Source organism: Mytilus trossulus, chromosome 12, assembly GCF_036588685.1.
Source record: "Mytilus trossulus isolate FHL-02 chromosome 12, PNRI_Mtr1.1.1.hap1, whole genome shotgun sequence".
In the NCBI taxonomy this organism is placed as follows: Eukaryota; Metazoa; Mollusca; class Bivalvia; order Mytilida; family Mytilidae; genus Mytilus; species Mytilus trossulus.
This window is the reverse complement of record NC_086384.1, coordinates 335,447-352,560: the sequence shown is the minus strand read 5'-3', so window position 1 is coordinate 352,560 and position 17,114 is coordinate 335,447. Positions and strand designations below refer to the sequence as shown.

General features: G+C 34.0%; 1 protein-coding gene across 3 annotated transcripts in view; it reads left to right on the top strand.

Annotated features, from left to right (window-relative positions):
• The first annotated feature begins 208 nt into the window (after positions 1–208).
• LOC134692723 (cyclin-D-binding Myb-like transcription factor 1) overlaps positions 209–17,114 on the top strand; it is a 28,222-nt gene continuing 11,316 nt past the window's right edge. The window contains exons 1-2 of one of the 3 annotated variants that reach the window (XM_063553222.1): positions 209–276; positions 10,715–10,907. In XM_063553222.1, the coding sequence (XP_063409292.1) occupies positions 10,777–10,907 (131 nt within the window). In that variant the 5' untranslated portion in view covers positions 209–276; positions 10,715–10,776. Of the gene's footprint in view, positions 282–10,714; positions 10,908–17,114 lie in introns of all 3 variants that reach the window. The other 2 variants (XM_063553220.1, XM_063553223.1) reach the window with 2 other exon arrangements.

Genomic DNA, 17,114 nt, shown 5'->3' with positions numbered 1-17,114 from the left:
TCTAAATCTTGTTAAAACCAGAGACATATATACACATATATATGTCTCTGTTAAAACACATCTTTGAATATATGGTAATTTCAATAAGTAAGGCTCAAAATTAAAATTTGGTTTAAATAATCGATAAGTTCTAAGTTTATTTCCAGAGGTCTTATTTTGTCTTTTATCATTAAATAATTCTTTCTTCCATATGCTGCAATACTTGCTGCATACACACATTCAGCAAAAACAAACAAGATCGTTTCCTTTCCCCTCCGAAGAAAGACCATTATAAACGTACGGTAAGCGTGTTATGGTTCCCTTATAATTTAAAATGTTTCTTTGGTTTATTAATTTCTGAATATTGGAAGGACAACTGGACAGGAATACTACTTTTACCATGATTACACATAATGTCCATAATGGAGCAGTCCCGCTATAGTTTCTTGCCTATGTATGTATGTATGTTCTGACAGTGTTCTGTATCTTCCTCCTTTAGTAGGAGCACCACCATGGGTTATGGTGTAAAAAGGAAGACATTTAACACACTGTATCGGTACAGATTAATGTGAGCATTTGCCTATCGGTATCCAGTTTCCCAGCCTGACGGTGAAAGGTCTTACTACCAGAAAGTTACCTATATAACAGTATAATCTAAAGGGATCCCATATGGTTGCTGTATTCTACTTTTACTAGTGTGTCGACAGCATTGATTATGGTTTGCTGTGGAAGTTTTGCTGTGCATCCCAGGACATCTCTAGTGCTGGGTTTGCACTGGCTACCATGTTGTTACATTTGTTTTGTAATATGTAGGTTCCAGCTTAGGTTATCTTTGATGGTAATTCCCAAGTATTTCGTGTCTGTGATTACATCTAGTTGTTTACCATGCATGTTATCATGGTAATAGGGTTCTTTTATTGGGGTTTTAGATCACATTTTATTTACTGATGTTAAATTCCATTTACCACTACTATTGACTTCTGTTCTAATTTTGTTATTGCAGTTAGATCTTTTTGTAGGCTGGCTTGATATTGTATGGTTCTTATTGGTCGGTTGACGGTGCAATCATCAGTAAACAGGCAAAATTTTGATTGTATGTTATCAGTGATGTCATTGATGAAGATTATGAAAATTGTAGCAGAGGGGGCATTAAGTTTAACCCTTGTCTTCTGAAAGTAGGTACGTACATGAACTTCCCACAGATGGTTTCAGTTAGAGAACTCTAACTTTGGTTTACTTCAACCAAATATTATGAAACTTATAGTACAAAAATTCAGCAACTTTTTCATTTGTTAAGGGGCATAACTCAACCACTTAAATGTGACGCCACCAAATTTCAAAACATGTACCACAAAACTCAGATCAAGTTTGAAATTTGGTGGCGTCACATTTAAGTGGTTGAGTTATGCCCCTTAACAAATGAAAAAGTTGCTGAATTTTTCTTCTTCTGTTCTTTAACTTTATATATAAAAAAGGAGATGTGGTGTGATTGCCAATGAGACAACTATCCACAAAAGACCAAAATGACACAAACATTAACAACTATACATGTAGGTCACTGTATGGTCTTCAACAACGAGCAAAGCCCATACCGCATAGTCAGCTATAAAAGGCCCCAATAAGACGATGTATTATAAATCAATTTAAACAAGTAAACTGACGGCCTCATTTATATAACAGTCAGAGCTCAGACATAAACAAGTCGATTTTTGTTTTTGACTTAAATAAGTCAAAACATGTATTTATTATAAAAATGTAGTTTCAAATTTAGACTTATCTAAGTCAGAAAATGACAGACTTGTTTAGGTCTTTTTATGTTGGTGAAAAAACTTAATGTTACTTTGTGGCCAAACTACACCACCTATGACAGCAAAAACCTGTATGAGAGTTCACAAGGACTTGAGCTATCTATATTTAATTATCTAATTGAATATCTTTACTAAACACAGATGTTTTACCTCATTAAGTGTGATTCCAGGTGGTAGCATTGTAAGGTTAATTAACATTATCTCTGATTTTTTAGACTCTCATTCATATTTTTCTTTAGAAGACAAAGCATTGGCTTTCAATGTTGTCATTATTTGATTTAGATGCATGACCTCCTTATAAGTATGCATGGGTCTTGAAGTGAACCAATTTTGATCACTCATCGACTTGTAGGAGTCGATATTTGCAACTTTTTGATTCTGGTCAATTATTTCTTGTTTAACAAAATTGGACTTATTCAAGTCGTATTTTGTCTTATATTAAAGGGAGACAAATCCTAAAACTTACAAACTTAGACCTCTATGAGTCAAAAGCAGATTCAGACTTATTTATGTCTGAGCTCTGACTGTATAAAAAAATTAACGAAAAACAAATATGTAACACATAAACAAATGGAAACCACTGAATTACAGGCTCCTGACTTGGGACAGGTACATACATAAATAATGTAGCGTTTAGTTTGCCTCAACCAAATGTTATTAAATTTATACCCAATGTTTATTACTACAAAATACAGATCAAATTTGAATTTTTGTGTTGTCACTTCCACCATTCTAGAGTTATGCTCCTTTACAAATAGAAAAATAGGAATCTAATGTCTGATCTAAAAGTATCAATGATGAAATTGTTTAAATTGATTTTTATACGACGGCTGGTTGTATATTAGTATCACGTTGGCGTCGTCGTTGTTGTCGTAGTCCGAAGACTTTTGGTTTTCGCACAATAACTTCAGTATAAGTAAATGGAAATGTCTAAAATTTATACACAAGGTTTATGACCACAAAAGGAAGGTTGAGATTGATTTTGGGAATTAAGGTCCCAACAGTTTAGGAATAAGGGACTAAAAAGGGGCCCAAATAAGCATTTTTTTTAGTTTTCGCACCATAACTTAAGTATAAGTAACTAGAAATCTCTGAAATTTAAACACAAGGTTTATGACCATAAAAGGAAGGTTGGGATTGATTTTGGAAGTTTTGGTCCCACCAGTTTAGGAATAAGGGGCCCAAAGGGTCCAAAATTAAACTTTGTTTGATTTCATCAAAAATTGAATAATTGGGGTTCTTTGATATGCCGAATCTTACTGTGTTTGTAGATTCTTAATTTTTGGTCAAGTTTTCAAATTAGTCTACATATTATAAGGTCCAAAGGGATGAAGGGTCCAAAATTAAACTTAGTTTGATTTTAACAAAAATTGAATCCATGGGGTTCTTTACATGCTGAATCTAAAAATGTACTTAGATTTTTTATTATTGGCCCAGTTTTCAAGTTGGTCAAAATCAGGATCCAAAATTTTCAACTGGAGTTGTCTTTCTTTGTCCAGAATAGTAGTTGAATCAACTTAAATCGTTGTTTTTATACAATATACAATGTTTATGGGCAGGAATTCGCTAATGCTACTTTAGTGTGACATTGTAAGAAAAAAATAAAAATCATTATAAGCTTTTAAATTTTTTACAAATTATTGCTACAAATGGTGTCCTTCTATTTGTAACCAAAAATATCATTTTTAAACTTGCGTCAGTTTGGAACCAAAGCAAATAATGAATTTGGAGCATGTAACATGGACACTTTTTCCAAATTGAGATTAATGATTCCTTAACTTATTCAACATTCAATATCATATGCATAAAAAAAACCGGGTTGCTTACTTACTGATATAAAAATGTTTCATGTTGTGGAAATTTTGGAGCCAAAGCAAATAATGAATTTGGAGCATGTAACATGGACACTTTTTCCAAATTGAGATTAATGATTCCTTAACTTATTCAACATTCAATATCATATATATTGATCACAAAACATTGTCTATCATCAAAACTCTAAAATGTATATTTTCATTTCTTTCAGAAATTTTGTGAAAACAAGTTTCCTCTACTTTTCTGTCAATGTTACATGCAATGTTTAAGAGATAAATACAGTAAGAATCATTTTCTTTCTGAACATGTAAAGGCTCTTTTTCATTGTGTTACCCTCACATTAAAAAATTGTATTAATATTTTTGCAATAATCTCATTTCTGTCATAAAATAGTGACTTAAATGTTGCATGTAACGTGGACACAAAAAATATGAATAATGAACCATGCCAGAATTGACCTTAAAAGATATAAAAAGCCTCCAAACAACCATCTGAATGTAAATTATACAATTATACTGCCACATTTCTCATATATGATATTATTTAAATAGTGGTTAATACCAAAATCATTCACCTAAATTTCAGACAGCAGACATATTTTTTTTTTAACTATACCAGTAGTTATGCTTGTTTATGGTGGTACACTATGGAAGGCTAAATTAAAAGATATTCAAATGTCAAAATAACCAGAAAAATAAAATTAAGACCAAAGATCGATCAATTGATGAAGGAGTCATCCAAAATTTCCACAACATGAAACATTTTTATATCAGTAAGTAAGCAACCCGTTTTTTTTTATGCACAGGGATGAGATTGATAAGAAGACAACCACACAACCACACAACCATCAGCATCCACAAAGTTTCTCACTCAATAACTAATACTGACAAAGTAAGGGTACAAAATGATTACATGTATCTCTCATTCATGTGACACAGTTACACTTAAAACTAATAGTATGAAAAACCAAGACAAAATATGGACAAATCTACGAGAGGTTGATACAGCTCCATTTATTGAGAATCTTATTTTCAATCGTTTACATAACTTCTATAAAGAACAATTTGGGTTTCATCTTTGAGTTTGTTGTCTGATAGACATATTACCCTATATCTCGTTTTATTTCTGCTGGTTAACATGGTTAATCTTACATTTATGATAACTTTTAAAGGTTAAAACAATAAATTTTATTTCAAACATTCAAAACAAGTTCCTTGTTTCTTGTTTTCTGTCTCCAACATCTTCAACTATCTATCTGAAAAAAGAAAAAAAAAAAAACAACAATTAATCTACCCTCAATCAGAACCAAAATCCATGCATAGATTATAAAATTTACAATAATATAGAAACTCTCAAATATCTTGGTTTCGATTTTTCAATGCCATTTCATCTTGAAAACTTGTTACCTAAACTACTGGAAGCCACAATTTAAAGGGCCCCATAATGACCAGTGTAAAACAATTCCGAAGAGAAAACCAACACCCATTAGACCATAGTCCTGTTTTCAACTTTATTTGGCCTTCTTTTACTTTTTTGTTTCATTAGCGTCACTGAATAGTCTTTTGTATTAAACGAAAAGCGTTTCTGGCCTACAAAATTTCAATTCTGGTATCCATGATGAGTTTATTATTATTATTTTGAAATCAGAAGGAGCCTGAACCTCTTATAATGCAAAAGATATTCTGGAATGTCAATTATTGGCATAACAATTAAAAAAAAAATGTTACAAATTGAATTCCTCATGATTTCTATAATGAGCATCAGTAAATACACATGATACATGTGTTGACTGGTGAATGAAAAGGGATAAATAAACAAGATTTTGAAATAACTATCTTCTACACTGCTGTAGAATGGTCAAATTGGAGATCACTAGTATGTCTGCATACACAGTCACCATCATCTGGTTTTCTGACACAGAACTACTATCTGACTGGCTGAAAGGACCGTCACCACCGACTCACTAATAGGGACCTTATCAGACTGGCTAACACAGACATCATAATCTGCCAGGCTGATAGAGTTATCACCATCTGACAGACTGAAAGGGATATCACCATCTGACTGGCTGACAGGGACATCACCATCTGACTGGCCGACAGGGACATCACCATCTGACTGGCTGACAGAAACATCACCATATGACTGAATGACAGGAACATCACCAACTGACAGACTAATATGAACATCAGCATCTGCCAGGCTGACTAGGACATCACCATCTGTTGACTGAAAGGGACATTACCCTCTGACTGGCTTACAAGAACATCACAGACTGACTGACTGACAGGAACATCACCAACTAACTGATTGACTGATATGTACATCACCATCTTCCAGGCTGACAGGGACATCATCATCTGTCTGGCTGCCAGGGACATCACCATCTGACTGGTTGACAGGGACAGTATCTTTTTGCAGCATCTTCCTGAGAGTTTTCTTCATCACATTTTGTTGTCAATGAAGAAAATACACTTCTAAAAAGAATATCTATATTTAGAAATAAAGATGAAGTTTGATGGTGGTAAAACAAGTTAAATTATCAATAATCTCTTTATAGAGCAAAGGAGTAAGTAAATGTTATCAGTTCTGTTCATGCGTGTCACATTGACAGAAAAGTAAAAGGTTGTATGTCAATGTTACATACATGAAGACCAGAAGATGAAAGTGGTGTGCTTAATAGTCAACTTTGGAGAAATAATATAATTGCTGCCCAGTAATATCTAATTAATCATTTAGGTTATAAAATGTTATATAAATGTCTGACTTTAAGGAAGTAATACCTTTGCATGTAACATAAAAAAATCTTGACACAAAATATTGTTGTCAATGTTACTAACTAGTGTTAAAAGACAAATTAAACAGGAAAACATGAAAACGCTTTAATTTTGTAAAATAAAAATAAGATAATAGCTCCATATGGCAGTAAGTTTTGTTTACGCATGTAACACTGGCCTGAACATGTAAAAGTCTAAATAATAGACCCTGTCAATGTTACATACACAATTTCTTAATAAACAATTCTTAATGAAAAAAAAGTTTAATTTGGCTTTACTTTATACATTATTTTTTAAAATAGGTATCATAACAATAACTTTGAATATTAAAAATTAGATTAACTGTTGATTTCAACACAGTAAAATCTTCTCATGTAACATAAAAAAGACCTGATACAAAAATCGTAGTCCATGTTACTCATAAAGTTATCATAGGAGCATCAAAGAAATTGTGTGATGACAATATTTCAGATGTTAGTCATTTATAAACTCAGATAAACTCATTTTAAAGCTCATAACAGAGGTTTGGAAATCAATGCTTTTAAAACATTATAATTCTGGGTTATGTATGTAACATTGACAGGAACACCAACAAATGATGAGGAAAAATTGCTAGTCAATCAGGAAAAAAATAAACACAAATAATTAAAACTCATTTATTTCTTTAATATCATTTTAATGAAGCAAATTTAAATTTCAACAAGATTTTATTGATTGAATAATTGTATGCACATTTATTAGGTTGTAGCATGTAACCTGGACGCAGAAGATGTGTCAATGTTACATGCCTTTAAACGATAAGAATTACAAGTAAATATTGTAAAGTCTAGAAATCAAGAAAGATTAACATCTTCTCTGTTAAGAATTCAGCATAAATTTACATTTGATTTAATATTATGCACTGGCCAATTATGCTTTAAGTGTAATAAAGTAATATTGTTTTTATTCTGGTGTCAATGTTACATTTTATGTTTTCAAATTGAGTGGCCAGTTATCTTTATAATGCTGAGAATGAATACAAGTACTAGTTAATCAAATTGGCAATTAATCTGTGGTATTTCATGTAAAAAATTAGATTGATAAGGCAAACGGTACAAAAAAAAGCTTTTGCATGTATCATAGACACTTTTCCTTGGTAAATATTTTCGTGTCAATGTTATGTACAGAAATCTCTCCAGCAATAAAATGAATATCGTAAGGGTCAAACCTGTTTAAATACATGATAAACTTATATTTTTTGACAAAATTGCAAAGCAAGTCACACATCATTATCAAAGAACCTAATTTACACAGAAAGTGCATGTAACACTTCATTGTGAGGTCAAATTAACCTGGTCCCACTCTCTTATCATCTGCTTGATCACTGGTAGATGCCTAGTGTGAAAGATGACAAAGCCACATTTTAATGTAATTGTCAGTGGGTTGAAATGTGAAAAAAATAATTATTATAATGCTTACTATAAAAAGTATACAACTGTTATAAAAAGATGAGTATTATTGGGCAGTATTGACACGAAAATGAAATAAATTTTCTTACCTTCTATATTTTTCAAACTTCAATTGATTGATAAAAATCATGAAATCCAAATTGTACCCATTGTTGACACCTTTCAAAATTTGCCATGCTGGACCAATAACTTGTTTCCAAAGCTAATCAGCTAATGAAAAGGTGCATGTAACATTTGTTGACGGGGAAAAGTTACATGCACTTGTCCATTTTCAAATGTATTTTATTTGCAGCAATAATCGGATTCTGTACAAAATGGGGTTTCTAAATGATAGACGGATCATTTTGCAGTTGATTTTCAACTATTATAGTAGAACAATTCTTCAGGCATATTCTAAATATGACTAGGGGTTTTGCCACTGCAGAAATGTCACACTTTTTGTCTACAGTTTTCAACTACCAGCACATAACAAGTGCTGATTTTTTGTTGATTTTTTTAATTGGATCCATTTTTTTTGCATTTGGCAATAAAGACTAACCCACTTTGATATTTAAACAATGTTTATTCTCCATATTTGCATGATTTCTTTATTTTTTAATTGGATAAACACTATTGACCCTAAAGTTTCACTAGCGAATTCCTGCCCATATATATATTCACTGATAAATTAAAACAATCTTTACCAGTCAGTGATAATTTACAAGCCCTTTTTTTACATTTTTATATTTTATGATGTATTTAATTGAGTGGTTATTGTTGCGAACTCCATTAGAAATTTGAATTGAGATCAGTTTTGGAATAAGGGAAAGGGGGATGTGAGAAAAAAAAAAATGGGGTTCAATTTTTTCTCATTTCAGATTTCATAAAATAAAATGAAAATTTCTTCAAACATTTTTTGGAGAGGATTAATTCAACAGCATAGTGATTTGCTCAAAGGCAGAAAAATAATTTAAGTTCATTAGACCACAATCATTCTGTGTCAGAAACCAATGCTGTGTCAATTATTTACAGCTAATTTCCTAACGCATGTAAGGCAAAACTTTGGTTGGCTTGTTTGCTTTGTTTGTATAATTGTCTATACAAGCTTTGTAAATAAGATTGAAATCTTTAATCAATATATAAAGGCATAGTTTAACCTAAATATATAATATTTGAATTAAATTGGGTGTTATTCTTATGATTGTACAATATAAAAACAAAGCAAGCAAGCTAACCAAAGTCTTGCTTTACATGCATTAGGAAATTAGCTGTAATCACAATCCAAATTTAGAGCTGAATCCAGCTTGAATGTTGTGTCCATACTTGCCCCAACCGTTCAGGGTTGACCTCTGCGGTTGTATAGAGCCGCACCCTGCAGAGCATCTGGTTATAATTGAAGTTATCTTCCTTTGTGACAAAGGAAGATAACTCCAATCTTAAAAAAAATATTTTAACAATTACATCAACTACAACCAATGATTTACAATGCATTGAATGTTCACTGAAAAAATTTAAACAATCTTTGCCCTTCAGTGCTTATAAGCACTTCTATTAATGTTCTTCTGAACTTTTAGTCCCTTTATATCCTTATATAATATTTTGTTTCCATTTATAACTTAAGTTTGTCTCAACTAAATTTAATGAAATGTAAATATAATGCTTATTACCATTTAACTCAGTTATTAAAACTTCAAATTTTAAAAGTGTCACTTTTACAGTTTTTGAGTTATGTCCCTTTATAATGTATTATGCATGCGGGGGCTTTTAGTTGTATAAGCTTTGGCACATCTCATTTCCATGAGAATATTTGCCTCACCCCTCAGTCACAGTGTAATCATTTTGAAACTTATCTAAGCTAGTTTACATGTACGTGTATTAGTTTGTGATTAGATCAGTTTAAGATGAACTGCTAATGTTAAGTCAATGATATTTGGTATGCAAATTTATTGGTATTTGCAAGTATCGTTTCTATGGAGATTATATAGCCCCACTCCCTCTTATTGACTTTGAAACTTTTCTATAGTTTACTAGTTAATATTTGTATTTAGCATGTTTAGATTTGGGATGGACTTATAATAAGTCAATGATTATGATGTTCTTTGGTATGCAGTTGTATAAGCATTGGCCTATCTCATTTACATGGAGATTGTTTAGCCATGTAACACAGTCATGATTGATTGACTTTGAATATTTTCATAACTTGTGTAAGATGTTGAAGTATTGATAATTTGATTTCAATGATCAAAATTATAAAAAGGGGAGACATATCTCTATGATAACAGTTTATTTTCATATTTATTATGTTTTCTGATGTTTAAGTACATATGATGATCATAAGAGTCACATTCTCATTACTTTAACCTGTACCATAGTATATTATAAGGACAGGTTCATCAACTAATAGATTCATTATATTAATCCCCGGCAGTTAAATGAGACCTACAAATCAAAACAAAAACATACATGTACAGTATGTATCTTTTGAAGAAATACAGCTGTTTTGTTCTAATCTTAACCATGTTATATTTTTTATTTGTACATTGTACTTGATGTATAAGATTAACATGATTAATGCATTACTGAAAAAGAAAATACACATGTGTTTGTTCAAATATTAAACCCTAGTCATTAACTACTTTAGTACTTCTAGTATCATGTTACATTGCTACCTAAGAAAGGTAGATTTTTCTTATCACACGGAAGTGACTAAAGCCGTCAAAACCCCAGCTTAAACAGTGCTACATGTACATAGATTTGTAAACAAGTATAAGAACATTTTGCTATGGTTCAATGATTATTTCTATGTTTTAATGTAATCAAAAAGGTGTATGAAGATGTTGCTATGGTGACATTATTATAATAACAATATAACATATTTCTCTATGGTGATAGGTGTATTACTGTGTAGTTGTAGGTCTATGAAGATATGAATTGTGATTGAGGATCTTGAAGAAATTGTTATTGTATATAATGGAGAGAAGAAAACCTTCCAGGGGAATGCCACTGTTTGTCGATGAAGAAACTGACCAACTTATTCACCCATATAACAATCCATTGTCAAAAGGAAGGGAATATTGGGAAGCCAAGGGAATTTACTACAGGTATAGTAAACCATACAGTACATGTAGCTATAAACAATAATATTCTTCTGGACCCTATTATTTTCTCCTTTAGAAGTACTGCAAAAATGCAGACCTTCTGAACCCTATTATTCTCTAATTAGTAAGGGTGCAGACCGTCTGGACCCTCTCATCAGAAAGGGAGAAAACCTTCTGGACCCTATTATTCTCTCATTAGTAAGGGAGAAAACCTTCAGGACCCTATTATTCTCTCATTAGTAAGGAAGAAAACCTTCTGAACCCTTTTATTGTCTCATTAGTAAGGGAGAAAACCTTCTGAACCCTATTATTCTCTCATTAGTAAGGGAGAAAACCGTCTGGACCCTATTATTCTCTCATTAGTAAGGGAGAAAACCTTCTGGACCCTATTATTCTCTCATTAGTAAGGGAGAAAACCTTCTGGACCCTATTATTCTCTCATTAGTAAGGGAGAAAACCTTCTGGACCCTATTATTCTCTCATTAGTAAGGGAGAAAACCTTCTGAACCCTATTATTCTCTCATTAGTAAGGGAGAAAACCTTCTGAACCCTATTATTCTCTCATTAGTAAGGGAGAAAACCTTCTGGACCCTATTATTCTCTCATTAGTAAGGGAGAAAACCTTCTGGACCCTATTATTCTCTCATTAGTAAGGGAGAAAACCTTCTGAACCCTATTATTCTCTCATTAGTAAGGGAGAAAACCTTCTGGACCCTATTATTCTCTCATTAGTAAGGGAGAAAACCTTCTGGACCCTATTATTCTCTTATATAAAGTAAGGGAGAAAACCTTCTGGACCCTGTTATTCTCTCATTAGTAAGGGAGAAAATCTTCTGAACCCTTTTATTCTCTCATTAGTAAGGGAGAAAACCTTCTGGACCCTATTCTCTCATTAGTAAGGGAGAAAACCTTCTGAACCCTATTATTCTCTCATTAGTAAGAGAGAAAACCTTCTGAACCCTATTATTCTCTCATACGAAAGGGAGAAAACCTTCTGGACCCTATTATTCTCTCATTAGTAAGGGAGAAAACCTTCTGGACCCTATTATTCTCTCATAAGTAAGGGAGAAAACCTTCTGAACCCTATTATTCTCTCACTAGTAAGGGAGAAAACCTTCTGAACCCTATTATTCTCTCATTAGTAAGGGAGAAAACCTTCTGAACCTTATTATTCTCTCATCAGAAAGGGAGAAAACCTTCTGAACCCTATTATTCTCTCATTAGTAAGGGAGAAAACCTTCTGAACCCTATTATTCTCTCATTAGTAAGGGAGAAAACCTTCTGAACCCTATAATTCTCTCATTAGTAAGGGAGAAAACCTTCTGAACCCTATAATTCTCTCATTAGTAAGGGAGGAAACCTTCTGAACCCTATAATTCTCTCATTAGCAAGGGAGAAAACCTGCTGAACCCTATTATTCTCTCATTAGTAAGGGAGAAAACCTTCTGAACCCTATTATTCTCTCATTAGTAAGGGAGAAAACCTGCTGAACCCTATTATTCTCTCATTAGTAAGGGAGAAAACCTGCTGAACCCTATTATTCTCTCATTAGTAAGGGAGAAAACCTTCTGAACCCTATCATTCTCTCATTAGTAAGGGAGAAAACCGTCTGGACCCTATTATTCTCTCATTAGTAAGGGAGAAAACCTTCTGGACCCTATTATTCTCTCATTAGTAAGGGAGAAAACCTTCTGGACCCTATTATTCTCTCATTAGTAAGGGAGAAAACCTTCTGGACCCTATTATTCTCTCATTAGTAAGGGAGAAAACCTTCTGAACCCTATTATTCTCTCATTAGTAAGGGAGAAAACCTTCTGAACCCTATTATTCTCTCATTAGTAAGGGAGAAAACCTTCTGGACCCTATTATTCTCTCATTAGTAAGGGAGAAAACCTTCTGGACCCTATTATTCTCTCATTAGTAAGGGAGAAAACCTTCTGAACCCTATTATTCTCTCATTAGTAAGGGAGAAAACCTTCTGGACCCTATTATTCTCTCATTAGTAAGGGAGAAAACCTTCTGGACCCTATTATTCTCTTATAAGTAAGGGAGAAAACCTTCTGGACCCTGTTATTCTCTCATTAGTAAGGGAGAAAATCTTCTGAACCCTTTTATTCTCTCATTAGTAAGGGAGAAAACCTTCTGGACCCTATTCTCTCATTAGTAAGGGAGAAAACCTTCTGAACCCTATTATTCTCTCATTAGTAAGAGAGAAAACCTTCTGAACCCTATTATTCTCTCATACGAAAGGGAGAAAACCTTCTGGACCCTATTATTCCCTCATTAGTAAGGGAGAAAACCTTCTGGACCCTATTATTCTCTCATAAGTAAGGGAGAAAACCTTCTGAACCCTATTATTCTCTCACTAGTAAGGGAGAAAACCTTCTGAACCCTATTATTCTCTCATTAGTAAGGGAGAAAACCTTCTGAACCTTATTATTCTCTCATCAGAAAGGGAGAAAACCTTCTGAACCCTATTATTCTCTCATTAGTAAGGGAGAAAACCTTCTGAACCCTATTATTCTCTCATTAGTAAGGGAGAAAACCTTCTGAACCCTATAATTCTCTCATTAGTAAGGGAGAAAACCTTCTGAACCCTATAATTCTCTCATTAGTAAGGGAGGAAACCTTCTGAACCCTATAATTCTCTCATTAGCAAGGGAGAAAACCTGCTGAACCCTATTATTCTCTCATTAGTAAGGGAGAAAACCTTCTGAACCCTATTATTCTCTCATTAGTAAGGGAGAAAACCTGCTGAACCCTATTATTCTCTCATTAGTAAGGGAGAAAACCTGCTGAACCCTATTATTCTCTCATTAGTAAGGGAGAAAACCTTCTGAACCCTATCATTCTCTCATTAGTAAGGGAGAAAACCTTCTGAACCCTATTATTCTCTCATTAGTAAGAGAGAAAACCTTCTGAACCCTATTATTCTCTCATTAGTAAGGGAGAAAACCTGCTGGACCCTATTATTCTCTCATTGGTAAGGGAGAAAACCTTCTTGACCCTATTATTCTCTCATTAGTAAGGGAGCAAACCTCCTGGACCCTATCATTCTGTCATTAGTAAGGTATAAAACCTTCTGGACCCTATTATTCTCTCATTAGTAAGGGAGAAAACCTTCTGGACCCTATCATTCTCTCATTAGTAAGGGAGAAAACCTTCTGAACCCTAGTATTCTCTCATTAGTAAGGGAGAAAACCTTCTGGACCCTATCATTCTCTCATTAGTAAGGGAGAAAACCTTCTGAACCCTAGTATTCTCTCATTAGTAAGGGAGAAAACCTTCTTGACCCTATTATTCTCTCATTAGTAAGGGAGAAATCCTTCTTGACCCTATTATTCTCTCATTAGTAAGGGAGAAAACCTGCTGGACCCTATTATTCTCTCATTAGTAAGGGATAACACCTTCTGGACCCTATTATTCTCTCATTAGTAAGAGAGAAAACCTTCTGGACCCTATTATTCTCTCATTAGTAAGGGAGAAAACCTTCTGAACCCTATTATTCTCTCATAAGTAAGGGAGAAAACCTTCTGAACCTTATTATTCTCTCATTAGTAAGGGAGAAAACCTTCTGAACCCTATTATTCTCTCATTAGTAAGGGAGAAAACCTTCTGAACCCTATTATTCTCTCATTAGAAATGGAGAAAACCTTCTGGACCATATTATTCTCTCATTAGTAAGGGAGAAAACCTTCTGGACCCTTCTCGTGATGGTATAAGTTGTAGTTGCGTTGTGTTTTGAATAGAGAAAAAGACGTCTATACAAATGGATGATTTAATGCTGGTAAGATACAATGACGTTCATACATAGCAACCATGAGGTTTCATATAGAGAGTGGTAACGCGTATAAGTACATGTATGAATCCCGCGTAATGTGATTGTCTCTATTTATCCTCGACATACTCCGGGCCGCGAGTTTGTGCAATTAAAGTCTCAATGAACAATTTATTCAAATTAAGAAAATTATCTATAAATTAAAAGAAATGAAATATTTGAAACTTTAAAATCTATGAGTCACATATAAAACTATCTCTGAATCAAGTTGCGATTGAAAATTGTTCTCAATTATAATTACAGTCTCTGATTGCGGTTTTGTAAACGAACACTCCTTCTAAGTATTTGCGATTCATCATTGTCATTTGAATTTATCTCTAGTGGGTAGAGTTTGACGATTGGTCTATAAGTTAGTCCAAATTTAGTACGCACTAAAGCTGATCTCACCAAACCATCTCCACCACGCACAAGGTCCTCGATGATACCAATGTTCCATACAGTTCTAGGCGAGTCATCATGAATCTGTACTATGTCCCCGGTCTTTATCGTCTGTAAATTATTTCCACTGGCTCTGTGGAATTCCCGTAGTGATGTCAGGTACTCCTTCTTCCATCTCGTCGGAAAGTGCTGTAGTAATTCTTGTTGTTGTTTGTTACGTTTTAGCGCATGAGCGCAAGTTAGTGTTTTTTTAGTGTCTTTGAATTCGCTGTGGTCACTTGAAGGATACAGAAGTGTCTTTAATCTTATGCCATACAAAAGATGAGACGGCGTTAGTGGTTCTGGATCTTTTTCATCAGTAGAGATCTAGTTAACGGTCGGTCATTCAGTGTGCACTGAATTTCTGTAACACTGGTGTGTAGCATATCAATGTCGATACATGCACGTCCTAATGTTTTCTTGAGCGAAGTTTTTGTGAGTCCAATAAGTCGCTCCCACCATCCTCCGTACCAAGGAGCCCTGCTGGGTATAAACTTCCACACTGTTCCTAACTCACTATGTTTTCCGTGCACTGTTTCTGATTTGAATATTTTAGAAATCTCTGTCGCTGCAGATTTATACGTAGAAGCATTGTCATGATTGTCAGATATCATTATTTTCAGTAAAGATCGACGGCTTACAAATCTGCGAAAAGCTAATAAAAATGAATGTGTAGTTAAATCCTGAACTAACTCGATGTGAATAGCTCTGGTTGAGGCGCACGTAAAAAGACATATATACGCTTTTGTTTCCTTGTTTCCATTTTGTCGTACATGTAACGCTCCTGTGAAATCAACTCCCGTGACGCTGAATGGCGGGTCTTCTCCAAGACGATCCTTTGGTAGCGGTGGTGGGTCAGGCGCCACATACGGTCGACTAATTATCTTCCTACAGGGAATACAATTTCGTAATGCGGTTTTCACTCTTTGTCGGATTTTCGGTATCCAATATGTCTGTTGAATTAACGTAATTGTTCCATTTATTCCACTGTGATTTTGTTGTTTGTGTGCGTCCAAAATAATTTATGTTGTCAATGGGTGTTTTGTCGGAAGTAAATAAGGGTATTTCACTGTTTCGCTAAAGAGCGCATTATCAATTCTTCCGCTGGAACGTAATAGTCCCTTTTCGTCGATATATAACCGTAACTGTCGTACAATAGGTAGTCGATTAGTATCCTTTGAAACAATATTGCGGATCTCATTCATAAAAATAGTTTGCTGTACGTTCCGTATCAACACGAGTGAAGCATTTTGAATCTCGTCTACCTTTAAATGTTGGTATAGCCTGTTTTGTGAAAGTGTTCTGCAATTCGCTATAAAGCGCAATACGTAAGACATTATACGAAGGAGTTTCGGATAACTGCTGTGCTTCTCTATATTGATGACTTCCTTTACAACTGTGAATCTGTCATCATTTTGTTGAATTTGCCGGTCTGTACAGTCAAGGGTACCCTACATGATGGTTAACAGTCAAGGGTACTCTACATGATGGTTAACAGTCAAGGGAACACTACATGATGATTAACAGTCAAGGGTACACTACATGATGGTTAACAATTAAGGGTACCCTACATGATGATTAACAGTCAAGGGTACACTACATGATAATTAACAGTCAAGGGTACACTACATTATGATTAACAGTCAAGGGTACACTACATGATGGTTAACAGACAAGTATACACTACATGATAATTAACAGTCAAGGGTACACTACATTATGATTAACAGTCAAGAGTACACTACATGATGGTTAACAGACAAGTATACACTTCATGATAATTAACAGTCAAGGGTACACTACATGATGGTTAACAGTCAAGGGAACACTACATGATGATTAACAGTCAAGGGAACACTACATGATGATTAACAGTCAAGGGTACACTACATGATGGTTAACAGTCAAGGGTACACTACATGATAATTAACAGTCAAGGGTACACTACATTATGA